The 25793-nt window shown below is 34.6% G+C and overlaps 1 protein-coding gene across 2 annotated transcripts in view; it reads left to right on the forward strand.

Annotated features, from left to right (window-relative positions):
* Positions 1-23054, forward strand: part of LOC149803652 (protein transport protein Sec24C-like) — a 52476-nt gene extending 29422 nt beyond the window's left edge. For both annotated transcript variants that reach the window (XM_089953408.1, XM_089953407.1), the window contains exons 15-25: positions 76-286; positions 3435-3605; positions 4335-4431; positions 7550-7695; positions 10453-10591; positions 13228-13422; positions 14292-14395; positions 16231-16318; positions 18978-19081; positions 20391-20480; positions 21204-23054. In XM_089953408.1, coding sequence (XP_089809534.1) covers positions 76-286; positions 3435-3605; positions 4335-4431; positions 7550-7695; positions 10453-10591; positions 13228-13422; positions 14292-14395; positions 16231-16318; positions 18978-19081; positions 20391-20480; positions 21204-21344 — 1486 coding nt within the window. In that variant the 3' untranslated portion in view covers positions 21345-23054. The remainder of the gene's footprint in view (positions 1-75; positions 287-3434; positions 3606-4334; positions 4432-7549; positions 7696-10452; positions 10592-13227; positions 13423-14291; positions 14396-16230; positions 16319-18977; positions 19082-20390; positions 20481-21203) is intronic.
* Positions 23055-25793: the final 2739 nt, after the last annotated feature.

Raw genomic sequence — 25793 nt, forward strand, 5'->3', positions numbered from 1 at the left:
TCAAGTTGCATGGTGGATAATGCTTACAATGACTGCTACAATTATTGATTACACTCTGGTTATCTTTATTTGTAGCTTGCTGTCACAGATACCAGAGATGTTTGTTGAATCCCGAGAGACAGAGATTGTACTAGGCCCAGTCATTCAAGCTGGCTTGGATGCGCTGAAGTCTGCCGAAAGATCTGGGAAGTTGTTCATCTTCCATACCTCACTGCCAATAGCCGAAGCCCCAGGAAAACTTAAAAACAGAGATGACAGAAAACTCCTTGGAACAGAGAAAGAAAAGGCAAAGAGGATTTTTTTCAGTCAACCCTCCCTATAATAATTTATTTCATGTACCTTGGAATCATTTATTAGCATGGCATTCCATACAGTGAAGTATTCTGTATTATGACTTTTGGGGGTTCAAAGAGGGTTTCAATACTGCAAATTTGTTAAAGTGAAGTTCATTGAAGTAATGGACTTTATGTATATTGTTGGTAAAGCTATGTTCAGAGTTGCTGCCAAGGGGTGTGAGTGTACAAATCACTCAAGATTTTATAAATTTGCACACATGGAAAGCAGTGAAACATGAGAATTCCTGTAAAAGACCACAGATTTGTGCACAGATATGCTCTCTGCAGTGTAATTTTGATATATAAATATTAACAGAAAATAAAGAAGAAAGAAAATCAATTTAAACACAGGAGTTATGATACTTGCTGTAACAAAATACCAATTTTTTATACAAATAACACAGTAGCAGGTTGATTAAAAAATGCTTTGGAAATTTTGCAAAATATTTACAACATAAATATGTCCTTGAGAGATGTTCCAGACAATAATATATAGCTGTGTGCATTCACAGACATTGATCTGTTTATTTCATGTGGTAGAGAGAAGAGATATTAATTCATTGCTGTCAAGCATGGCAAGACATAACATTGCTAATTACTTCAAGTTAGTGGTTGTTAGAACATAAAAAGTAAAACAGGCAATGAAGGAGTTGATACAACAGTTGAAACATTTGAAAATATAATTCAGAAACAAGGTTGGTAGAGATGGATATCTGTGTTAAGTAGTAATTGATCTGTGATATACTCCCAACACCCTTTGTTTTTCTTAGTTTTCCCTTGCTTTGGTGCCAGTGAGGGAGCTTTCTCTATCATCAAATTCCTGGCATAATTTCTGTATGCTTAATGATTGTGGTGTAGTTGTATTGATTATTGATATTGATTGCCCAGGTTTGTCAGTAACTTATCTCGACCTTGAAAAAACTAAATCAGACTTCTAAATGGAAGCTTCACTAATATGAACAAGGAATTATATTTAGTTAAATATTTGAAATTCAGCTATCTCATTATTAACTGGCCATCAGCTAAATTACTACACTCTATTACAACATGGTAGTATTATTTGTTACATTGTTGTATTGAAGTAGTAGTCTTGGATTATATTTGTTTCATAAAAAAAAAAATTTCATTATGTTATTAATATTTGCTGTTTTGTGTTAAGTACCTATATGTGTGGCATTCAGTTGGAAGTATCAATTTGCTTATACCAATATTTGTTCATGATTTCCAAGAAAATATCCCTATATTTGTTAGTCCAGTAGCCACGTAAAAATCATACATTTTAAAAATATTACTGAGAGTCCTGTACCTTAATTCATGGCTTTTTTTAATAGGATGATTATTTTCACTGAGGAATCACAATTCCTTGGGTCTTGAAACTTGTGGATTGTAGCATCAATGAAGTACATGAAAATTGGTAACCCACAAAAAATAGTGGATTCCAAACAAATGTTATGAACTGTCTCATCTTTTCCTTCTGGCTGTGCCAGTAAGATATGATTGCTGTACTGATCCATGAATGTCAGTCTGCTGTGTGAATCTTTTACTTTTAAAATGATAAAATTAGAATTACAGAACTTTTAGGATATTCCTAACACCAGTTCCTGGACTGAAGTCAATGCATGTACTCTAGATCACATGTCAAAACTAAGTCGCATTTGATGAATCCTTTTTTTATCACAGTGTGACACACTGTAACAACATTTTGTCTCAATAATTAATCAGTATAAACAGGTTTTTTTTATACCAAATCCATTGGACAAAATTACAGGTCATAATATGGTTAGAATCTATTTCATCGCTGGGTATGAGGCCTCTCATGATCTTGACAATTTTAGCACTGAATCTGAAGATGTCAGGTTATCACTAGGTCAGGTCTTCCACTGCATTATGTTAGTTTTCTATCTTGTAGACCAGGTTGTGACTTGAATAAATTCTTTCATTGTTTTAAATAGTGCTTGCAGTCTGGCTGTTACAGTCCTGCATGCATGAACCAAATAATAAAGAAACATTAGCTGTACAGTGGCTATTCTTTTATTGACAATTGCTTAAGAAAAAAGTTGCTATGTGTACTGCAAAAGTTGCTTCTTTTTGTATTCTTCTTGTGTGTGTGTGTTTGTGTGTATACAGGTGGCTTTGGGTCTGTTGTACCCAGGTTGGGTTTCTCCACTCCATTTTGTCCAGTTTCCCTGCCTCCTCTCTCACTCCCATTTTTTTTCTTCCCATTATAATATTTTTTTTTAAAAAGATTTTTATTACTGCCACTAAAACATAGACACCATATCAAGGCAAATTATATATATCTTTAGAGTTCTTGGGATGGGTAATGGAAAATAAAATGATTTCAAATTTTACAAGACATTGTTTCAGCTTAAGGAAGATGAACTTTTCAATTAAATTTTTAATTAACTAACCAAGTCTTACAGTGAAAGTGCAATCTAAATTAAAAACATTCTTTTTATGTGGTTCTTACCTTTGTTGTTTAGTTCACAAACATTCTTAATAATAATTATTGTTATCTTATAACTGAACAGTGTACTTGTATAATATTTTCTTTCATGCTCGTATCTGCCGTCATTATGGCTGTGTTTTTAAACAATTGTACTGACCAATTTTTATGGATCCAGCGAAATGTGACTGATAGTACGTAATGTGGAGTAGATATCTGTTTTTGCACTAGCCAGAGTCCCTTTCAAGTTTTTTGGTTTTTTTTAGGTTTTATTGTGTAATCTTTGACATTTCACAAAAAAATGCTCAGATACATTGGTGACCAAAATTGTCCATCAGTACCCAAGCATGCTAAATTTGAGTGACATAAATTTACATGTCACTCACAGTTTAGAGTTTAGAGCTTGTACACAAGTTTCTTGCTTAGAAATGGGGGCCAGAACTGATTCAAAGATAGGCATGTCCTGATTGAAAGTCAGCATGCAGCACTTTCCATCAGTTACTTGAAGAAATCGTTTAAAGAGTTCACTGAGATGCTAGAATGTTCATACACTAAATTACCTGAGAAGTTGTTCAGCACTGTAGATTTCATTTTTGCCTTCAGTCTTTTTGGAGGTTTATGTATTATTTTGTCTTCACTGTTTTTTTTTTCAGACCATATTGTCTCCACAGACCAATTTTTACACCAAACTAGGCCAGGATTGTGTGTCTGCTGCATGCAGTGTTGATATTTTCCTATTCCCCAACTCCTATGTAGATGTGGCCACCATTGCTGAAATATGTCGCCTTACAGGAGGGAACATGTATAAATATAGCTATTTTCAGGTAAGGTCAACTGTGCCAGTTTGAGGTTTTCATTGTAATTGCAGTGATTAAGTTACTGGAAGAGCCATGCTTGATGTTTTGATTAGCTTTTTAATAATTACATTGCAACCTATCTTCTCAACCTATCTATGGTATGGTACTGACTGGATTGCCTAATGGATGTGGCTGAGGTAAAATGTTAGTGGGAAACGAGAATTTACAAAATCAGCAGTTAGATCTGGGAGGTGATTGTTGTAGGAAGGTGACCATAATGGGAGGTTGCATTATTTTTGTGTAAATTTACAAGCAGATATGTTACCATAGAACACTCTAAACTTTAGCAGTTGTTCATACAACACTTTCTTTGGGGACAATGTATTGTGGGAAAAGATTAGCTTGAACTAGTTGAAAGTTGATGTCAAAGTTTGTAAGGGAGCTGTTTGATTTATGTGATTATTATTAGACTGTAATAAAATAAAACTGCTCAAGTAGTTTATGACATTGTCAAAAGATGACTTTGACAAAGATAAAAATAAATGAATTTGCAACATTTATATGGCTATGTCACTGTAAAAGGAAAATATAAGACACTGGACTGAAATGGACCAAATTATATACTGTAACAATTTTAAGCGAGTAGAAGTTATTTCAGGAAATTTTGTTGGTCTATTAATAGAAACTGCAAAGTCTATGACAAAATAATAACAATAAAGCTATTAAATTTATTGACTTTTTTCCTCTTTGTTACAGTGTGACATAGATGGGGATAGATTTATTGAGGACTTGAAGCAAGATGTCAAGGGGCAGAGAGCATTTGATGCCATAATGCGAATCAGAACAAGTACAGGTTGGTATTTTATGTCGTACTTTCTGAGGTGTACCACATCACTAAAAATGTACCAAAAAATGCATCATGGTGCATGTAACATCCCAGTTTGAAATCATTGTCATGCTCTGACATTTTATTGTCTGTATGATCAGTATAACTTAGTTGGAGTATGCAGCTAGCTGTAGGGATGTCATATCATTTTATTGTAGGAAAAGCAATTTGAGTTGTGTTTCTTTTGTGCTAAGGCAGCTATAATGGAAACGGTTTTCTGTAAAAAAAAATTATATTTTTATGCAAGAAGGCTTAGCTGTATTCTAAATGCTGCATTTTTCACTGAATATATTTCCTGATCATAGGAAATAAACTAATGTTATCTCACAAATATAGTAATTAAATAAAGATATTTTGTTTTTGTCTTTCCGATCTTTATATTATATTGCCAAGGGTTGAATATCAATCAGTTATCTCCCCTTACCACCACGTGGTGGCAACATTTGAACTTTTGCTCTGGTACAGTCATCATTATCCAGCATTGCCATTTCAAATCATTCAAGATCTTTATTTTGATTCATCCTTCAATAGATGTGTTATATTGTGTGTTTTAACATTTCTGCAAAGGTCTGGTAACCTTATTGGTGATTTTTAGTGAATAGTTTTTCATTTTTTATCACTTTTTTCTAACGTGGATAGTCATACATGGTATTGGTACCACATTTCCAGGTTGTAGTTTTACTGCAAACAGTTGAATATTACATATTTGTGTTATAACAGGTGCTGTTCATTTGTTGAAATTGTACAGTTGTTATTAGCTAGCTTTTGTATTATCTAATCAAAACACTTACAACTAAATGCTCAAAATGACAAAGGTTCAGGGTGGCAGAGGACGATCACACTAGAATGAACAGCACCATGTCATGTTTGTAGTTTAGATGGGACTTGATCTTCTATCCTATGGAAAAATTTGAAGGTGTGAGATAGAAAGACAAAATTCGAAATTGTTGGATTTCAGCATGTTGAGCTTTGACCCAAAAGTTTCTTCTGTTCTGAGTATATTAGGGGATGTGCCAGTGGTGCCTCACCATTCACAGCAATGCTGCAAGGCATGCATGTGAGCAGTGATATGCATGAATGCAAATTAGTTTAAAGTCACGCATATAAAAATGTACTCTTCACAGTATATAATTTTTCTTGAACTGTTTGCTGTGACACAAGTTGCGCTGCTGGTAGAGGTCTTGTAGTGCTCTCTTTCTCCATGTAGGCAACTTTTACACATCAGAGCTTGACATGAATGGTTGTTAAACAAATTCTTTTTGTCAATTTATGCCCTGGAACAAGCTTTTTTTAATACACCACTCCCTCAATAACTTGCACCTTAATAACTTGTAAACCCACTTATAACGCAGGGTCAGGCATGGATCCCAATTTTTTTCAACAAGAAAGTGCCAAAAACTTGACCCCCTACTTTTGTTGAACCTGAAAAAAATTGTGATCAAAATTGGTAACTGATATCTTGATATATAATATTGCTTGTTTTGTTGTTGTTGAAAACAATATATATATAACCTGGAAATTTGAATCAACATTATGAATTCTCAGCTTTTAATAAGAAGTCATATAATTAGGAGTTTAAATTGGAGATAAAGAAACAGTAATGCTCACATTTGTGAGGAGGTGTTGGAGGGTTTGATAGCAATGTGCAAAATCACTCTAATCTCCTGTGTGGAATCTTTATGTGGTGTATCCGATCTGTGATCATATTTTGTTAAATATTCTTTCCAAATAACATTCTTAGTACACCATAAATAAAAATATGAAATGAAATTTCGATCAATGAAATTGTCCCTAACACCTACTGGAGGTAGCACTTTAATAAATAAATACCAATTAAATGTTTTATGGAATGAAATTTGTGTTTTAGTTATATCTTTTACTTTGGTTTAAGTGTACTACTCATCATAAATGCAATGCACCCATATATTCAAACATGAAATATGTTTATCTACTGTAACAGCTATGCCTATGAGTGTTTCTGCAAGAACCTAATTAAGTGCCGATCTTAATGACTTGATCTTTCAGCTGGCAAACCTTTTCTCTGGCTGTTTTAGGAGAAAAGGTCAGAACCTGTTACTATTAGTACTGAATAATTTCTGGCACATTCAGACATGATAGAGCTAAAATAGACCATGACAAGGACCTATCAGACGTGCTGGCCAATTTTGACCTGAATAGGCCTAAATAACTCACTTTGTTTCCTTAGTGCAATCTTCATGGGTTTAGACTTGGCTTGAGCCTTTAGTGAGAATGTCAGTTATACTGCAATCCAAGACATGCTTTTTGATAGTGCTGCCTCAGCATGCAGGATGAGTGAGCTGTATGTGCATTCATTGGACTTGAATTATCTCCAGTTTCCATCATTGCAATGTCACAATAGGATTTCATACCCAAGAACAGTTGCTGTCAGTGGGGAATTAAAAAGTTATTTGCTTCTCCTCCATCAAAACAAGAGGAGCAGTGATAAAAGGCTGCTTCTGTGCTCTTGAATATTATTTGAAATGCTCAGAGAAGAGCCATGTGTCCTAACATCTTTTTCTTCTGATTAAGTTATATAATAGGATATAACCCCTTGAGCCCTGGTGTCGTGGTTGAAGTAGGTAATACACTTCATCAATTCCAAATTTTCACAGATTGGATACACCGCATAAAGATTCCACACAGGAGATTAGAGTGATTTTGCACATTGCTATCAAACCCTCCAACACCTCCTCACAAATGTGAGCATTATTGTTTCTTTATCTCCAATTTAAACTCCTAAACATTGAATAAACTAGCTAGTGGTAGTAAAGGGAGGTAATGCTTAAGATTGTCTGTTACAATATACAAGTGGAAAGGACAACATTTTGGTCTTTCCAGGATTGCTGGGTTTGTAGGTAGAAGAACTTACTTTTCTAATATTAATAATGATTTGGTAAATATTCTTGGAGAAGCAGTTTACTAAAATAAATTGTACTTTTCTGTCCTTAATAATAAAGTATTTATAAGTCTGAGTTGTCAGTGTTTTTGTCAGATTTGTCAAATAACTTGATACATATTTGTTGTTTTCACTCATATTTCAATGCAATCTTGAATTGTTTAACAGGTATTCGACCAGTTGATTTCTTTGGAAACTTCTACATGTCCAATACAACTGATGTGGAGTTATGTGCAATAGATTGTTACCAGGCAGTTACAATGGAGATTAAACATGATGACAAACTGAATGAAAGTGATGGAGCCTTTATACAGGTATGTGTTATAAGGCCTTTTTCAAGAGAGGCCGTTTAAAAAAAATAAAAATCACAGTATCTTACACTAAAATAATGCATCTTGTATGTCTGCCATAAGGAGAAATGTATTATATTTTTTGATGGTTTCCATCTATCCATCCATCTGTTTGTTACCAGTTTAGTTTCTATTTGTCCACCATCTACAGTTGTCAAACTTTGGATGGCTTGCACCTGAGATAAGCAAACACCCAATTAATTTCGTGCTCAAAAAGCTTCAAGATCAAGGTTTCTGAATGAAAGAAGGAAATTGGTGTCTTTGGTTACTAAACTTTCTAGATTGCTTGTAGTTGATGCAAGAACTCTATTGTTATTTGAGTCTAAAGGCCATAGGTCAAAATCAATGACTGAAAGAATAAAAAGTGGTTCCCATCAGTTCTAGATTACATATCTCTGGCAAATTTTGTAGATGGCTTGATCTTGTAGTTTGGAAGAAGACTTTTGATTTTAGGGTCAAAATGTAAAATGTCATAGTCACTGGCTGAAAGAAAAAAATATTGTTTTTGCACGAATATTTTGGTTATCTGCATAGAGGATTATTAAACATGGGGTTGGCATATAATTTTCCGTTTGCAATTCTCTTATCATTTTATTCTTGTGAATAGAAGCCAGTTGACTTGTATGAAGCACCATTTTTACCACAGAATTTGTGTTCTTTTAAGACCAGAAAAAAGAAATAGTGCTATTTGTACAAACAATTCATCCCATTGGATATGCTCTCTGTGCTTTGGATGTGAGTGTGATGTGGTCTTGCATTGGAGGATAGTAGTGCCAGTATTCTTGATACCTTTGTAGCAAGAAGCACATGGTCTGGCTCAACCCCAACCCCTCAATCAGATGTAAAAGAATATTTCATAATCCAAATGCATTATACTTTTTGGGGAGCCAGAGTTGAAGTTTATTGATTCTGACTTTCATTATGAACAGCTGAAAAATGTAGTTTTCGGACTTAAAGATTGAGCTTTGATTGCATTCTGAACAAGTTTTGAGAATCAGGTGAAACTTCAGACCTCAGTTGGAGGTCTGACATATCCCTCCAGTATATATTTACATTTAATATATGATAATACAAGCAAGAGGAGGTCTGACATATCCCTGCAGTACCTATTTACATTTAATGTATGATACAGATACAAGCAAGTGGAGGTCTGACATATCCCACCAGTATCTATTTACATTTAATATATGATACAGATACAAGCAAGTTAAGGTCTGACATATCCCTCCAGTATATATTCACATTTAATATATGATACAGATACAAGCAAGAGGAGGTCTTACATATCCCTGCAGTACCTATTTACATTTAATGTATGATACTGATACAAGCAGGTGGAGGTCTGACATATCCCTCCATTATCTATTTACATTTAATATATGATACAGATACAAGCAGGTGGAGGTCTGACATATCCCTCCATTATCTTTTTACATTTAATATATGATACAGATACAAGCAAGTGAAGGTCTGACATATCCCTCCAGTATCTATTTGCATTTAATGTATGATACAGATACAAGCAAGTGGAGGTCTGACATATCCCACCCGTATCTATTTACATTTAATATATGATACAGATACAAGCAAGTGGAGGTCTGACATATCCCTCCCTTGTCTGTTTACATATAATGTATGATACAGATACAAGCAAGTGGAGGTCTGACATATCCCACCAGTATCTATTTACATATAATATATGATACAGATACAAGCAGGTGGAGGTCTGACATATCCCTCCAGTATCTGTTTACATTTAATATACGATGTAGATACAAGCAGGTGGAGGTCTGACATATCCCTCCAGTATCTGTTTACATTTAATATATGATACAGATACAAGCAGGTGGAGGTCTGAAATATCCCTCCAGTATCTGTTTACATTTAATGTATGATACAGATACAAGCAAGTGGAGGTCTGACATATCCCACCAGTATCTATTTACATTTAATGTATGATACAGATACAAGCAAGTGGAGGTTCATTTTCATTTTTCTGTTTTCTTACTGGTTATCTTCTGTTCATTTGATAGTACTTGTTAATTTAAACAAAATGTTGTTGTTTTAGGGTTTAATGCCATTTTTCAGCACACGAGGGGCTGTACATGGCAGCCAGTATTAATGGTGGAGGAAGAACCCGGGAAATGCCCGGAAAGAACCACCGACCCTCGAGAAGCTACTGGCAAGCTTTCTCACATATCCACATTGGCCGTAAACAAAATGTTATATCAGTACAAGTTGATCAAATTTTCATTTGTTTATTAGGTCTAATTTTTTTCTTTGTTTAGCATTCACCTCAGCTTCAAAAACTTGTCTTCCCGTTAGGCAAAAATACACCACATGTTCACAGAAACATTTGATAAAGACATCTAAACACAAAAAGTCAGATCAGTACTAACAAAAGACATTTTCACTGCAATAAATAATTTCCTTGGCACAATTTTCTTGTTGTAAATTGACAGTTTTTGAATGTTTTTTGACATAAAAACCTGTTTACATAGAGCAAAACTGAAAGATGTTGCTTGCTTTTCTTAACATTGTCATTTCTAATTTAGCTAAACCATTGTGTCCACACTAAATACAGAAGAATCTTGTTTGGCCACTATCACTTTATTCAAAATAATATTCTGACAATTGTTGACTAATGTTTCTATTTTAAAAATTCTATGTCTGTTCATTTTAAACCATTATCTTGAGATTCTTCAAATCTTTTTATGGTAGGTTGCAGTATTATACACAAGTATCACTGGCCAGAGGAGGTTAAGGGTTCACAACCTGTCTCTCAACTGCTGTGTCCAGTTGGCTGATCTATTCCGCAGCTGTGAGCTGGATACCCTCATAAATTATATGGCCAAATTTGGTAAGTCAAATTGTAATGGAAGTCATTTATATTTCTCAGTGTGGAAGGCACATACACATTACAGTCCTTAGGTTGATGCATCTGGGTAGGTATTGTGTTAAATTGGTTTCTTGTGTACAGTTGGGGCCAAGGGCTGTTAGGACATTCAAGCTCTGTGAACAAGTTCATCATTTTAATGTTAAACCCACCTTAGTAGAAATCATGAAATTCATTTTTTTGTCTTTAGATAAATAACCAAGTCTTAATAATTTAAATGAACATCAACTGCTTCATAAATTCAACCCTCCCAAGTGAATAAAGGTGTTAGCTATGTCTTTGCATTGTTTTAGTAGTAAAATGCTATTTAAAATAATTACTGGTTGGAACTAATATTGGATGAGAGTGGTCTTGCCTTGGAAGGAAGGCTAACTCCTGTCAAGTGTCAGTTGCTTACTTCGGCTTGTACCAGATCAGCATGCTCTTACAGCAGTGACTTTGCATTTTTAGTTTTTTTAACCAGTTTGAATGATCTGTCAGTGCTTTCTCATCACAGGGAAGTATATTCCATACATTTTCTTACGGAATCATGCTATATCATCATTGTTGAACATTATAATGTCAGTTGCCTGATGATTTTGTTTGTATGGTAAGCTAATCAGCACAATTTTATTTTCCTGCTTTCTTACTAATACTATATACGATTCATTTGGTACAAGTTATATCAGTTAAATGACAATTTATTCCTGGTAGCGAGGTCTGATTTTCTCAAACATCATTCTAGTTCATAATGTCCATTTTACTGTAGTCTTATTGTAACATTTGACTTATTTAAACCTGTTTTGTGCTGTTGATTTATTTGTCTAATTAAGGTAAAGGTGTCCAGTTTGGTGTCTGTTAGAAATTTTAGCAGGCCAAACATAATCACTTAGCATGTATTAGCTGCTTCGGGTGTCATTTGGACCATACTTACAGTATTTATTTACGCTGGTAGGAAGGGAGACGGATGTTCGTTATTGCTAAACAGTTAGATTGGGCTGGCAAGAAAACCAAGAAACACACCCATAAAGATGCAAACACTATCAGTATTGCCAATAATGCTGCATAAGGCCATTTTCTCATATGGTTTAGCAATAGTTAACAATTGGTGATCAATCCCTCTATAACATGATCTTGGCACCAGGTGTCACCCCAGTCCAACATCTTGTTCATCCCAGCTTCAGCAGTCTCAAACTACACTCTGTACCACAAGAACTTGGCATGATAGTCTGTTTTCTGGGCTTACCCAGACCCAGACTTGAGATGGACATAGTATCCAGCAGCTGGTCATTACACTTCCAGGCCCAGTTCTGTTATCAGAATCCAGTGCAACTGGAACAAGATTTCATGATTGTGCTACCCTTTTTCAACATCCACTTGTGGGAAGGACTTCACCCTTTTAAGCATTAATAATGGAAGGAACTTGTCCTTTCAATATGTATGTGGGTTTTGCGTCCTTTTCGTAGGTCACCAAATCACATTTCTTGACCCTTCCATGCTGCTGAAGGTTCCCTTTTGTATAGACACCCAAATAAGGTAGACAATCTGCTGCAGCAAATCAACACTCTCCTTACAAAATGGGTGGTAGAAAACTTTCACAATGCTACGTCACCCCTATTTGTTAGTTCCCAAGGCTAATGGCATGTTCAGACTAGTTGTAGATCTAAGCTGTCTTAACAACCAAACTACAAGTCTGCATCATGATACCCAGTGCTAGACATCAGTATAAACTGTCACCCTGCAGACATTGTTGCAGTATGACTGATTTTGTTTTTTGCACCACGTTAAAAAATCCAAAACACACACACACACACATGAAGGCTATAATCTTCCTGTTTTGATGCCCTCTAAATCCAAGCCAAGTACATTTTCAAATTTTCCATTTGACTCCTTTTATATCAAGCATTGATATGATACCATGATGAGAATAATGTCACATTACTGAAAAACTGATCCATTTATAAACCAGTCATATTACTGTTATTCACTTGGATATTGCACAAAAATAGCATTTTTTTACTTAAACTCAAGGATTGGGGAGAGGGATGGTTCTGTAGTTTTTAATAATTATGAAATCTGCAAAATATGGTACCACACTGTAGGTTTGCAGTTCTATAATGTTGTTGGTAAAGTTTAATAAGACTTTACTGTAGTTAGGAATGTAACCTACTAGTTATCAGCACCTTAATTACAGGTAACCTTTGTTGGAAGTACAACAGATGTGTTGATTTTTTTAATGAAATAGGGTAATTTCAAGTTTTTCAAGGGGGCTGCTTGAATTTTATTTTTACATATTAGAACAGTGTCAATTCATCAGATACATTCTTTCTTCTTTTGAAGTAATATGGCAGATAAGCATGCATGAACAGTTTGTTCTTAATACAATATAAATATATTGAGAATAAAAATATATATACACTGGAACCCATATATAGTGAAACCAAGTTAAAAATTTTGTCACAGAGTCATAGATTATTTAGTCCTTTGATCTGAAATATTAAAAGTTTTGCTATTTAGGACAAGTTGAAGAGCTTAAGTTCTTTTTTAAATATGTTCCACTTAACTGAATTAAAAAAAAAATGAAATATGTTTCTTAACTTTCTCCATTTATTCTGTTGCAGCAATTAGGAATGTATTGAACAAGACTCCAAAGGACACACGTGAGCATATCATGAACCAGACAGCTGAGATCCTGGCATGTTACAGAAAGAACTGTGCAAGTCCGTCCTCGGCAGGCCAGCTGATCCTGCCAGAATGCATGAAGCTTTTGCCCCTCTATGCCAACTGTGTCATTAAAAATGATGGAATACAGGGAGGTCAGTACAAACAAAATATTATATAGGAGGAATTATGATTTTGCAGTAGCCACATTCTAACACAATTATTTGCCCTTCATACTGGCAGTGCAATTATAATATGATGGAGAAAATATATTTAGTTGCATGACCTTTTTTTTCATGATACTTGTAAAATAGAAGTTTCTGTTGGGGTGTGATGCTGTTTGAGTCAACTCCAAGTGGCAGACTGCTGTTCAGTGTGTAATTCCATTTGATTCCTAGATAAGATTTTCTCTATTTTCAAAGCAATTTCTTTAAAGGTGCCAAATAATCTTTGTTCTGATATTAGGAAACAAAAAATTAAAAAATATCTAACTTTGTGTCAGTCATCCATTTAAGTATACGTAGGATCCAAGGATGGCATTTTCTTAGCTCTACTTGTCACAGACCAGAAGAGCTTATGGGATGGTTTTTTGTCCGCCATCTGCTGTCCATCTGTTCATTTGCACAAGTTAGTTGTTGCTACTCCTCCTAAACTACTTAGAGAATTGCCTTGAAACTTTTCACACATGTTCATCCTGTGGATGAGTTGGTCCTTAATGAAAATGGTGCTGCTAGGAAATCCAATATATCTACAACATTGCAGCCATCTTGGAAATCATGTTGTCACTACTCCTGTCCAGTCTGTACTAAATGATAATGGTGCTGATCTAATGTTGACTATGGTTTCCATTGCAGCCATCTTGGAAATCTTATCACTACTCCTGAATTTATGGTCATATCAACAAGGGGTTATCACAAGACTACTTGTGCTTTCTTGTTGGTCCTAAATGAAAATGCTGCTATCTGATGTCCATTATGGCATGACAGTATCATATAAATAACAATTTCTTTTGCATTTATTCCAGGTACAGATATTTCAACTGATGATCGCAGCTATTTAATGCATATGATCAGTTCGATGGATGTCAAGAGCAGCTGTGTATTTTTCTATCCACGATTATTACCAATCGTAAGTAGCCAACCATCCTTTATAACGCACACAGAGAATTATTGTCTTCAGACCTTTTCATTTGAAAATATCACATAGGAATGGAAGGCCTTTATATTAATCTATTGATGGCATTTCAGTGAGATAAAGATGAAGATATTCATTTTACCTTATGCACTTGCTAGTAAGAAAGAATCTATCTGCAAACTGCAGAGACCCAGATCTGCCATCGCATAATGTACTGCCACTTCAGGGTCTATGTATCTTGTAAGGCGTAATCAGTTATCTTGTAAGGCGTAATCAGTAGAATAAACAAACATAAATCATGATCTGCAGGTGTATTATGCTACAGCCGATCAGGATCTTTGTTGTTTGCAGTTTCACTCTACTTAAAAGCAAGTATAGGTGATACATATCTTCCGAGTCTGTTTCCATAATTACAAAGAATGCTGACTCAGATAGCTGTCACATAATGTGCTGGTATGTCTGGGTCTGTGCATGTAATCAGGAGAATAAACAGCATAGACCCTGATCTGCAGGCACGTTAAGCTATGGCAGGTCAAAATCTTTGTTTACAGTTTGACCTGACTTATAATGAAGTAACTATGGTAGATTCGTAGTTATGAAACTGTCAGCATGATACAGCAGTATACACACTGTTTCAGTGGCCTAGTGGTTAGAGTGTCCACCTCAGATGCGGGAGGTCGTGGGTTCAATCCCTGGCCGAGTCATACCAAAGACTTTTAAAAATGGTACTAACAGCTGCCTTGCTTGGCGCTCAGCATTAAGAGGTTAGTGTTAGGACTGGATGGCCTGGTGTCAGGATAATGTGACTGGGTGGGACATCATGCTTCATGTCTTTGGCATGATGCCTCAGTGCTAGACATCACTATAAACTTTCACACTGCAGACATCGTAGCGATATGACTGAAAAATTGTTAAAGCTACATTAAAAATCCAGAACACACACACACACAGCAGTATACTGTTGTCAAATTTAGAATATAGTACAGTTGGAATTTTAATTTTAAAATCATCTTTTTTATCAGTCTGCCTTGGCAAAAGCTTGCACTAACAATCGCCTTGGTGTCCATTTTTATGTCTGGGTGCTTGTCAATCCACACCAGACTATGGTCAATGTTAATTTTTTGTTGATCAAGCTCAATTTTCAAGGTTTGTTCTTTCTAGCTTTATAAAAGGTGGGCTTCACAAAAATAGCAAATTTATATTGTTCTTTTATACTTTTGGTTAAAATAATGTGTCTTTGTGTGGAGTTCAAATATTGACGGTAATAATTATTAGATACAGAAAATATCTGTAGATTCCAATGATATATACTGAAGTGAAATGATTCTTAATTATAAGTTAGCACATCATATAAAGTGTATTATTGAAACAGTATATATTGTAGGTTAAAATGTGTGGATTTTGAGTGGTTGAATATATTTGAGTGATGTTATATTTGAAGCCAGTGCAGTGAAATCATACTTATTCAGATGCTTTTGTTGCCATCCCTTCTACATGGAATATCAATTAATACAGATTACACAGATACACAGAAATGTAGAGGAAATCTTTATTTGGCTGTCAGATCATTCCAGTAAAGGAGGGTTCACTGTGCAGTGTATTCTTGTTCTGCTGCAGTCTGGTGCTGTTAGAAATGACAGATAATTCTGATTGCTAAAAATGACAGGAAATTCTGATTGCTAAACAAACTGTTTTCAGTGAAAAACTCATCATATATTAGGCTGTATAAAGCAGTAATTCAACAATTTGAAGATGGATGATTATACTAAATAAAAAAATGTTTTTTTTTTTAAAAGTCACTGTTATACTTTGTTATCTTTTGTTTTTAGCATAATCTTGATCCACATTCAGTGGATTTCCCAGCAGCTATACGGTGCTCTTCAGAAAGACTTCAGGAGGATGGAGTGTATCTTCTGGGTGAGTTTTAGTAGTGTTGGGAATTGGTTGTAAACAATCAACCATAGACTTTAATCAGTTGGATATATTTTCTGTATTTTGTTACGGACACTGTAATTTTTGGATATTTGGTAATGATTCAGTTGCCTGTATCCCATAAAGTTGAAAGGATGGGACATGTGTCATCTTCCATGTCAGATTGTACTAAGCTATGGTAGGATATTAATTGGAAGCTACTATTCACATATTTTATATTTCCTGGAAGATTTCTCATCATGTTTGGCATGAATATTTCGATGCTAAGACAGTTCACCCAATGGATATTGTCATCACGAGCACAGAAAAACTTGTGTGAAGGTTGGCTTTTATTTCCTAAACTCCTTGAAGGATTTTGTTCATACTTCATATAAATCATTACACAGCTAAGACGAGTCCTTCTCAGACATGCTCACTTGCACCGAAAGGATGATCTGTTGTCCATTTGATAATACGACTTCTACTAAACTAATGGAAGATTGTTATAAAACTTTACACACACATTCATCCCATTATCTAGTTGGTCTTAAATGAAAATGATGCCACTCAGGGATAGATAATAACATCACAACAGGGCTCATGAAAATCATGTTATGCTACTCCACCAGAATGGGTGATCATAGCATGGGGATTTCACTAAATGACTTCTTATGGATTTCTAGTTGGTCCTAAAATCCAAATGGCACTGCTCAGACATCCAATATGAATGATCATATCATCATTAGTTTTTCACTCAAAGACTTTTTATCGTCTATAGTTGTGTGCAAATGAAAATGGTGCTGATTTGATTTTAAATATGTGTGCCACAATGGTCATATTGAAAATCTTGTTATGACTACTCCTAGATGGCTAGTCATATTTGTATTGTGCTTTCATAAGACTTTTTCTGTTGTCTGGTTGATCTAAATGGAATTGGTGCCAATCAGATATCAAACATGGATGCCATGGCAGCCATCTTGAAAGTTATGTTATTGTTACTTCCCAAAAATGGAAAGTTATATCAGCAAAGGGTTTCCACCAGAAGACATTTTATGGTGTCTTGTTGGTCCAAAATGAAAATGGTGTCTATCAGACATCTACAGCAGCTAATGTGAAAATCTTTTTATTGCTTAAGAATATCAGAGATGGTTTCAACAGTTTACCGAAAGAAATGGTCTCACCTTGAATTCCTTGAAAATGATTTCACCATGTAGAGAGTATCAATCCTTTCTAGGGATTCTTATTTATTTGTTGATATTTCTGAAACCCTTTTGTAATTTGTTCATGCTTCGAATGAATCATTATTATGTTAAGATAATTCATTCTGTGACACGTTTGTCCTGTTGACTTTGGGGTTAAGGTCAGTCAGTCCTTTTGACATTGGGGTTAAGGTCAGTCATAGAATAATTTGTATTTTGGAGTTCGTTAATATTTTTTCATTGCATTTATTTTCTAAAACTGATGGATTTGTTCATACTTGTGTTGAATCATTATGACTCTAAAACAATTCATTCTGCAACATGTTCACTAAACCTTTTGACATTGGGGTCAAGGTCATTTTTTTCAACAATGCTTCATGGACTTGACATGCAGGCCCATGTCTTGTGTGGTTTCCTATACATAAAAGCAAGATAAACTTGTAATGATAGATTCAGTGAAGATCAATATGCATTACACCATCATCGATGGAAGTTTAAAAAAGAAAAACTTCTGCACAAAAGTTCCTCGTTTAACAGCAGAAAAGTTCTATAATTGGTATAAAATGAAGGGTTCAGCACTTTTGGGCTTCTGTTTTTGAGTCTGAGTTGTAATCAAATTATTTTCTGGCACTTGTATTATCCTACTTTAAAATTTTTATTTAAATTAATAAATTATGAGCAGAAAACCATCTTGTCATGAGTTTGATTTATGAAGTATTGTCAATTAAATGTGCTTGTTTTCTTTAAATGAATGCCATTCAGAAATACAAAGCAGATATATTAAATTATAATTTAATGTTTTATATATATATATATTTGTTTGTTGGTAATTATCTGGAAGTCCTGTTAAAATATATTCTAGCAACTTTGCTGATTTCATTATATACAGCATTCATGATGTGACTGGAATGTCAGCCTCAGAAATGTAGTAATATCCAGTTATTGTGTTCATACATATAAACGTTTCTCCTATAGTGTTGTCTGTTGGGATATAATGCCAAAATCAAAGGCAAGGGTACTATAACCACCAAGCAGCACTAAGGAGATCAGTTCTTAGGTAGATAGCAGTAACAGATTTAGTAATTTTCATGACCTCACCAGGAACATTGCAGGTTAGTCGTTTGCTTGCTTTGTACATTTTGGTGCTCTTCAACAAAATTTTCAAGCTATACATATCTCAACTATGATCCATACAAGGGAAGTAACTTTTAAATGTCTGCTCATGGCAAAAATGAATTTCTGTTTTTAACCAGTTGGAACTCAAGATTTGTCATGTAACATTTCTTAAAAATTATGCATGTAGAATTTATCAAATATTACATAACTGCAAAATCATGACTAGGTTAGAGATTGAGTAGAAGACTTGCAAAAAAAGCAAAAAACAATCAAACAATTACAAAAGTTTCAGTACATACAGTATTACTTTTTTACCTTTTTTCAATGACCATGTTCTTATTGGGTTGCAGAAAACGGCATATCAATGTTCATGTGGATTGGACATAATGTGGATCCTGCCTGGGTCAAAGAAGTCTTTGGTGTTCAGAGTGCGGCCCAGATTGACATAGATAAGGTAAGATAATCATGACTAGCACCTTTTCCACTTGATAGGAATACTGTCATTGTCATATTATTTTTTACTGGTCTAACCATAAGATCAAGTGAACTTATGGCATTTACAGCCTTTAAAAACAACCTGCTGGACCATTTTGCTCATGATTTTACATGCAGTGTTCCAGCATCAAGGTCTTTCAGATTTGTCTTATGGATATTTAACACATTATCAAATAAGGCTGCTGCCTAAAATTAGAAAACCTTTAAGCAACTAATTCTCCAAACCATGTAATTAAATTTGACCAAATCTGAAGAATCAACATCCTGGTTTAAAGGTATTTTATGTTTGTTCAGATGATAGTGAGCGTCCTTGACCATTGTTACTCAAAATAGTTAAACCATTGAAGGACTCTCAAAAACTGCTGATCAGAATTTTATCAAATTTGACACAAGGTATCCTTGCCTGGATGACTTAAGTACATGCCAGCAGATACGGCTGCCATTACTATAAAACAATTTTTGTAATGATGTCTTCTAAATATCTGCTTAACAGAATTTGACTAGAAGACAACAAAGAGCATCTTGGCATAGATGGCTTTCAAATTTATACATATGATCCCGTACCATAAATCACAGTTACCAAAAAAAAATAACAATTTAATAACTTCTTGTCAGAAGTAGGTCAGCAGAAATTGACCAGATTTTATGGGAAGCATTCTGGCTTTCAAATTTATATAGATGAAGATGATTTGCCATCAAATATAATTGCTGCTTAGTAAAAACAGAACATTATTTAACTTCTTGAAAACTTCAAATCAGACTTTTACCAGATTTGACAGAAAGCATCTTGGATTGAAAGGCTTGTAAGTTTATACAAATGATAACAATCTGCCATCGATTATGAATGCTGCTACTGAAAAATAGAAAAATACATGTCTGTAGCATGATTCCCCAGTGCTAGACATCACTAGAACAACAGACAGAAAGCACCCTCACTTGAAGGCCATTCACTTGGATAGAAAATTATACCAATCCATCATTAAATATATCTGCTACCAACACACTAGCTGAGTTTATATGGTACTTTCAGAAAATGTATGTGCTTCCAATTTAAGATGTGGTCCTTGAATATGCTTGGCTTTATTGTTTACACCTTTATGGAAAAAAAGCTCTGAAAATAAAAATAGCTTTGTAGAATTAGGCAGCTCAGACTTAAGTATACATTATTGTTAGTCAGTCTTTCCTTTAATGTGCTCTTACCTTTTTTGGTTGAGTGACACACCAGCAAAGCTTGTACATGCTGCAGTTTGCATTTTTTTTCTTTCAAGTGTCGACTGATGGATCTTGACAATCCTACTTCCCAGAGAGTACGAGACTTGATTAAACGGATTCGTTCTGAGAGACACAGATATATGAAGGTAGGTTTACATTCTTAATTAGTAAGAGTCCTGGTTAATTTCCAAGATATTTTTCTCTGTTGATTAGAGTAAAGAATACAAAAATATTTTTGGGAGGAAAACCCATGTTTTCATGTACTGAATGGTAAAGCATTAATTTGCTGTTTGATATTTAATGTCTATTATTTTTCCACCTTTAAATGATGTGTGTGATTAGGTACTCCTTGTATTTGATTTAGATTGATCATGTAAATTTGCATATTTGCAGAGTTTTCATTTTTGAACAAATAAATTAAATCTACTTGGTTACCAAGAGGTTTGTTCGAAGTATGACCATCATATGATTTAGAAAGAGCAATGTACAGTTAACACATGGCTCTAATGAGAAAAATTTACCTTTTTGTTACCATTTTAACAGTTTATGCACAGTTTAAATTAGAATATTTCTTAAAGCAAGATGTTGAATCGTTCAATTGACCTTGTTTTCTTGTTGCTGTGATATGAAGACTTTTTGATATAGAAAAACTGTTGTCTTGTAATTGGGGGGGGGGGGGGCTCCATTGACTTTGCCTTCTCCTCTTCACCCTGCCACCAACAGATCAACACAACATTGCCTTTGTGTTAACATACTTTTGAAATGTGCAAAATTTAAAATTAGTATTTGTGACTGTATTTGTATTTTGATGGAAATCTTTCTTATTCATAGATGATTTAGTAGTTATGAATGTATGTGTTATTTTTCAGTTGACTGTGGTGAGACAGCGAGATAATCTAGAACCATGGTTTAATCATTTCTTGGTGGAAGACAAGGGGCTGACCGGTAGTGCATCTTATGTAGACTTTCTTTGCCATATTCACAAGGAGATACGGAACTTGTTGAACTAAGACATCAAAATGGACAAAACAATGCTGAGCAGATGTGATATTTAGAATTAGTGTCATGAGAGGAGATTTCTGAAAGATGAAGTGAAGATACAGGAGGACTTTTGACAAGCTCTCTTGAATTTGGGATTTCAAAGGCTTTACTGTAATTGTGGTGATTAGTGACATAAACTTTTGTACTCAGACTAACTTGTGATTTAATAATGGCAGGTCATGAGATACATCATTCAGAGATCAACAAGACATACAGAATCAAATCCAGTTGCCGTATTTAAAAGCTAGTATATGATCACAAATCTAGTTTGGCCAGTAATGCATGCAGGCATAATCACAATAGCTATACAACATACACCCCTGTAAATTAGGTGTATTGTTATGGTTACATACATTTGGATATTTGAAGGGTGGTTCTAAAATTGTGATGAAGTAATTATCTGGCTCCATGACCAAATTAATTTCTAACCTACTGTATATGGTCTAACATTGACAATTAATTATTTCACAAAGCATGTATACTGGACTCCAGAGATTTTACTGATACATGGATAAATTAATAATATTCATGGTTGCAGAAGGTTTGGGGGTAATACAGAATTATATCTGCATAGAGCAGAAAAATATATTAACAATCAATACATTTAATTATTTACTAGAATTCTAATGTTAATAATATCCAAATTTCAGGTGTTTTGGCATCATGCATGGACTAGTTTATGTCTTTGAAAGAATTTTATATTAATCTCTCTCAAGACGATCCACATTTGCCAGTTTTCACAACCAGTGAAATCTGTCTTCCAGAACATCATCTCATTCCTTTTATCCATTAATTTATAATTCTGTTTGAGGTGTCATCAAAACTTCAATGTCTTCATTTTAATATCCATTTCTACCTTATTGTACCTTAAAATAGACATTCTGTTGTTGGATGAAGTATGTCACCAATGTCCAGATTTTTCCAGTTTTAGATCGGTGATTTTATTTGTGACAGCAAAGTATATCTAATGGAAGCTGAACAAATATTGAGTAACACTAGATTAGTCCTCGTTTTGCTCATGGAATGTAGTCAGTAGTATTCTAAAAACTGGCTGAACACCTCAAAAATAGGTGCTGGGGACTGTTAAAATGAAAAGTACTAGTAATAAATTTTATTGTCAGCAAAAATGTATCTTTCAGCCTATCAAAACTTGTGTCCATCTTCCATGATACACATCTTAAAATCTTGTATTTCAGTTCATGGATATCTTTTGAAAATGAATTATTGTAACATATGGAAGTTTAAAAGGTTCCTTTATCACCACTAAAAATAATCTAATATGGTAAGAAATTATGCATCCACATATTTTATGAAACTGTTGCAATATCGTACCACAGTGCCTATTGTAAAGTGCTTGTGTCCTAGGTAATGAGCAACTGCTTACCATTGGAATGTTGACATTTAGGTTTCAAAGAAATGTTAAGTGGCATTGAAAAGCAGATTGTAACGTAGTGTTATATCTATAATTTATCGAGTTGTCGTGGTTACCATCATTATACTTCATTTTCATAACCAGTTTTTTTTAGTAGAAGAATAAGTAAGTTTCAAGCCACCTTCAAGAGAGGTTATTTTTTCACTCTTCTGTTTAGACAGACATTTTGTTAAAGATACTGAAGGTCATGAATGTACAGTGTAAATTAAGCTCCAATTCTGATTGAATTAAAAGACAAAATCGTTTATGTATGCCTTGATATTTTTTATTTCTATTGTTATTTCTTTTCCATCTACCGTATATACTCCCTTATAAATCGAGTCCAAAATGCACAGACCTAGATCTGTTGTCACCCAATACTAGTAGGACAACCAACATAGACCTTTATCTGCAGGCACATGATGCTACAGCAGATCATGATCTTTGCAGTCTTACTTATCACAAGTAATTACGGTAATCATTATGCAATCTCTTTCACTCTTAGTATATCTCAGCAATACATTACCAAATTTACTTTTTTTCATTTACAAACTGAATGTCATTCATATAAATTAACACTTTATCATGGGGCCCTGAGTGGCCGAGTGGTCTAAAGCGCTCTCTGTTACGGATCACTGCCATCTCACCTCTGCCTGTGTGGGTTCGAGTCTCGGATTCAGCCAATGTCGGTATGTGAGAAAGCTTGCCAGTAGCTTCTCGTGTGTCAGTGGTTCTTTCCGGGATTTTCCTGGGTTCTTCCTCCACCATTAATACTGGCCGCCATGTATAGCCTATCCTGTGCTGAAAAATGGCATTAAACACAACAACAACAACACTTTATCATAATACATTTTAATATGTATGACTTTACAGGGTGTAACAGCAAATCAGCACAATCCTGGCTCTAAAGCACCAGGAATGTTTATGTATGTGTGTGTGTGTGTGTGTGATTTGGATTTTTAATGTAGCTTTAAAAAAAATTCAGTCACGTTGCTACGATGTCTGCAGTGTGACAGTTTATAGTGATGTCTAGCAATGGGACATCATGCTGCAGATATGTAGCATGATGTCCCACCCAGTCACATTATCCTGACACCAGGCCGACCAGTCCTAACACAACCTCTTAATGCTGAGTGCCAAGCAAGGCAGCTGTTAGTACCATTTTTGTAAGTCTTTGGTTTGACTCGCCGGGGACTGAACCCACGACCTCCCGCATCCGAGGCGGACACTTTAACCACTAGGCCACCTGAGCGATTTATGTAATTGGCATTTTTGGTATCAAGGCCACCAAGCTGGAATGTTTTTTGTAAAAGTTTAGTCAAATACTGTTGAGCAGTTTGTATAGAATAATTTAATTTCTGTCTTTGGTAATGGTGGCCATATTAGATGGTGGATCAGTATAGTTTGTTCTGGTTTGAAAGGTCTTCAAGCCAGAACGTTTCCTGTAAAATTTGGTCGTAATTATCTCATCTGGATTTTTAAAATAAAGGTTTTTCAACATTTTTTTAACAGCATTCATACTGGATGATGGCTCAGCATCCTTTGTACAAACTTGAAGCATTTATGCCAGGATGCTTTATTTAAATCATTCTCAAATTCTGTTTAGCAGTTTTCAAGAAATCATCAGTTAAAGGCTTCTCTGCTATATGTAACAGCAGCATATATGAAGGTTGATGTAAACATTTGAAAGCCCTCTATACCAGGATATTTTCTATCAATTCTTTTTAGGTTAAACCTTGCTGCAAATCCATGTTAACTTATGATATGGCCCTTTATCTGTCATCTATTCAAAACAGTCACAGCAGGGAGGCTAAAACTAGAGATGTGTTTTGAATTTCTTAAATGAGCAAGAAACCAGTAGTGATATTTATAAACTTTTTTTTCTTCATTCTTTTTGACCATGTCCAGGACCTTATGTCCCTTGTTTTCCATTCTGGAAATGCACAAGGACCGTTTCTGATTGGATTTTGATTAAACTTACTGGCATGTTATCAAGATGTAGGATAAATTTGATTGTAAGATATACAGATGAGGTATCTTGTATCGGATTGGCTGAATTTGTTACCATTCCGAGATTGCTCTGACTTGCTGAATAAGTTCATATCTTTATCGTATTGGGGTTCTGTTGTTAATACGAGTTGGATCTGCACATATTATTGAGATGATCCTGAATCAGATCGACGGAGCATGTTACCTCTCTAGCTCTAGTGATTATATTTTTCTGTGAATTAAACCTGATAATAAAAAAATGTATATCAACATTTATGACTTAATTTATGAGCAGGAGTTGGTTGGTTTTTAATGGCACTTGAACATATCATTGGTTATATCCTGCTGAGGAAATAGGAACCAAGAGCATTTCCCAGGAACATAACAAGGCAGCCAATCCAGGGAGGTTGGGTGTGGCACAATTAAACCTGCAACCCTTCAATTACATGTCTGAAAGTCTACCAATGGATGATACTCCTTATGAGCAAGAGACTGCATATAATTATTTTGTTATCTTTGGAATTAATTGTATCCGATTATTCTTGAAATATCAACATGACATACATGCCAACCATTATGCTCTTTTTTTTCCACCAAATTATGTTTTATGCCCACCTGTATAAGGATTAAACTTGTTTTGGTACATTAAAAAGAAAAAATAATAAAAAGTTGTTTTTGTCATTTTTTTTATCATCTCCTTAATTTCTCATATAAATTTGAGAATATTCTTAAAAAGACTACTGCATAAGAATAGTGCAAGATTCCTTTCCTTATTTGCTATTTATAGCAACTGTACATGACCCATTTCCAAGAAATTATGGGCTTCTTCAAATATGAACATTTTTTCACAGATTCATTGTGTTGATAAAGCTATTAGCAGACAAGTCTATACTTACAGAAAATAGTGCCAAATATTGAGTGAAATGCGTTAAGTGCATGTTATATAACAAGAAATATAAAAACAGATGGATTTTTTAAAACTTCAAAACATGTCAGATCAGAAAAAAGGATAAATCAA

This window comes from Sinohyriopsis cumingii, chromosome 3, assembly GCF_028554795.1.
Source record: "Sinohyriopsis cumingii isolate HCF-2022 chromosome 3, ASM2855479v2, whole genome shotgun sequence".
NCBI classification, from domain to species: Eukaryota; Metazoa; Mollusca; class Bivalvia; order Unionida; family Unionidae; genus Sinohyriopsis; species Sinohyriopsis cumingii.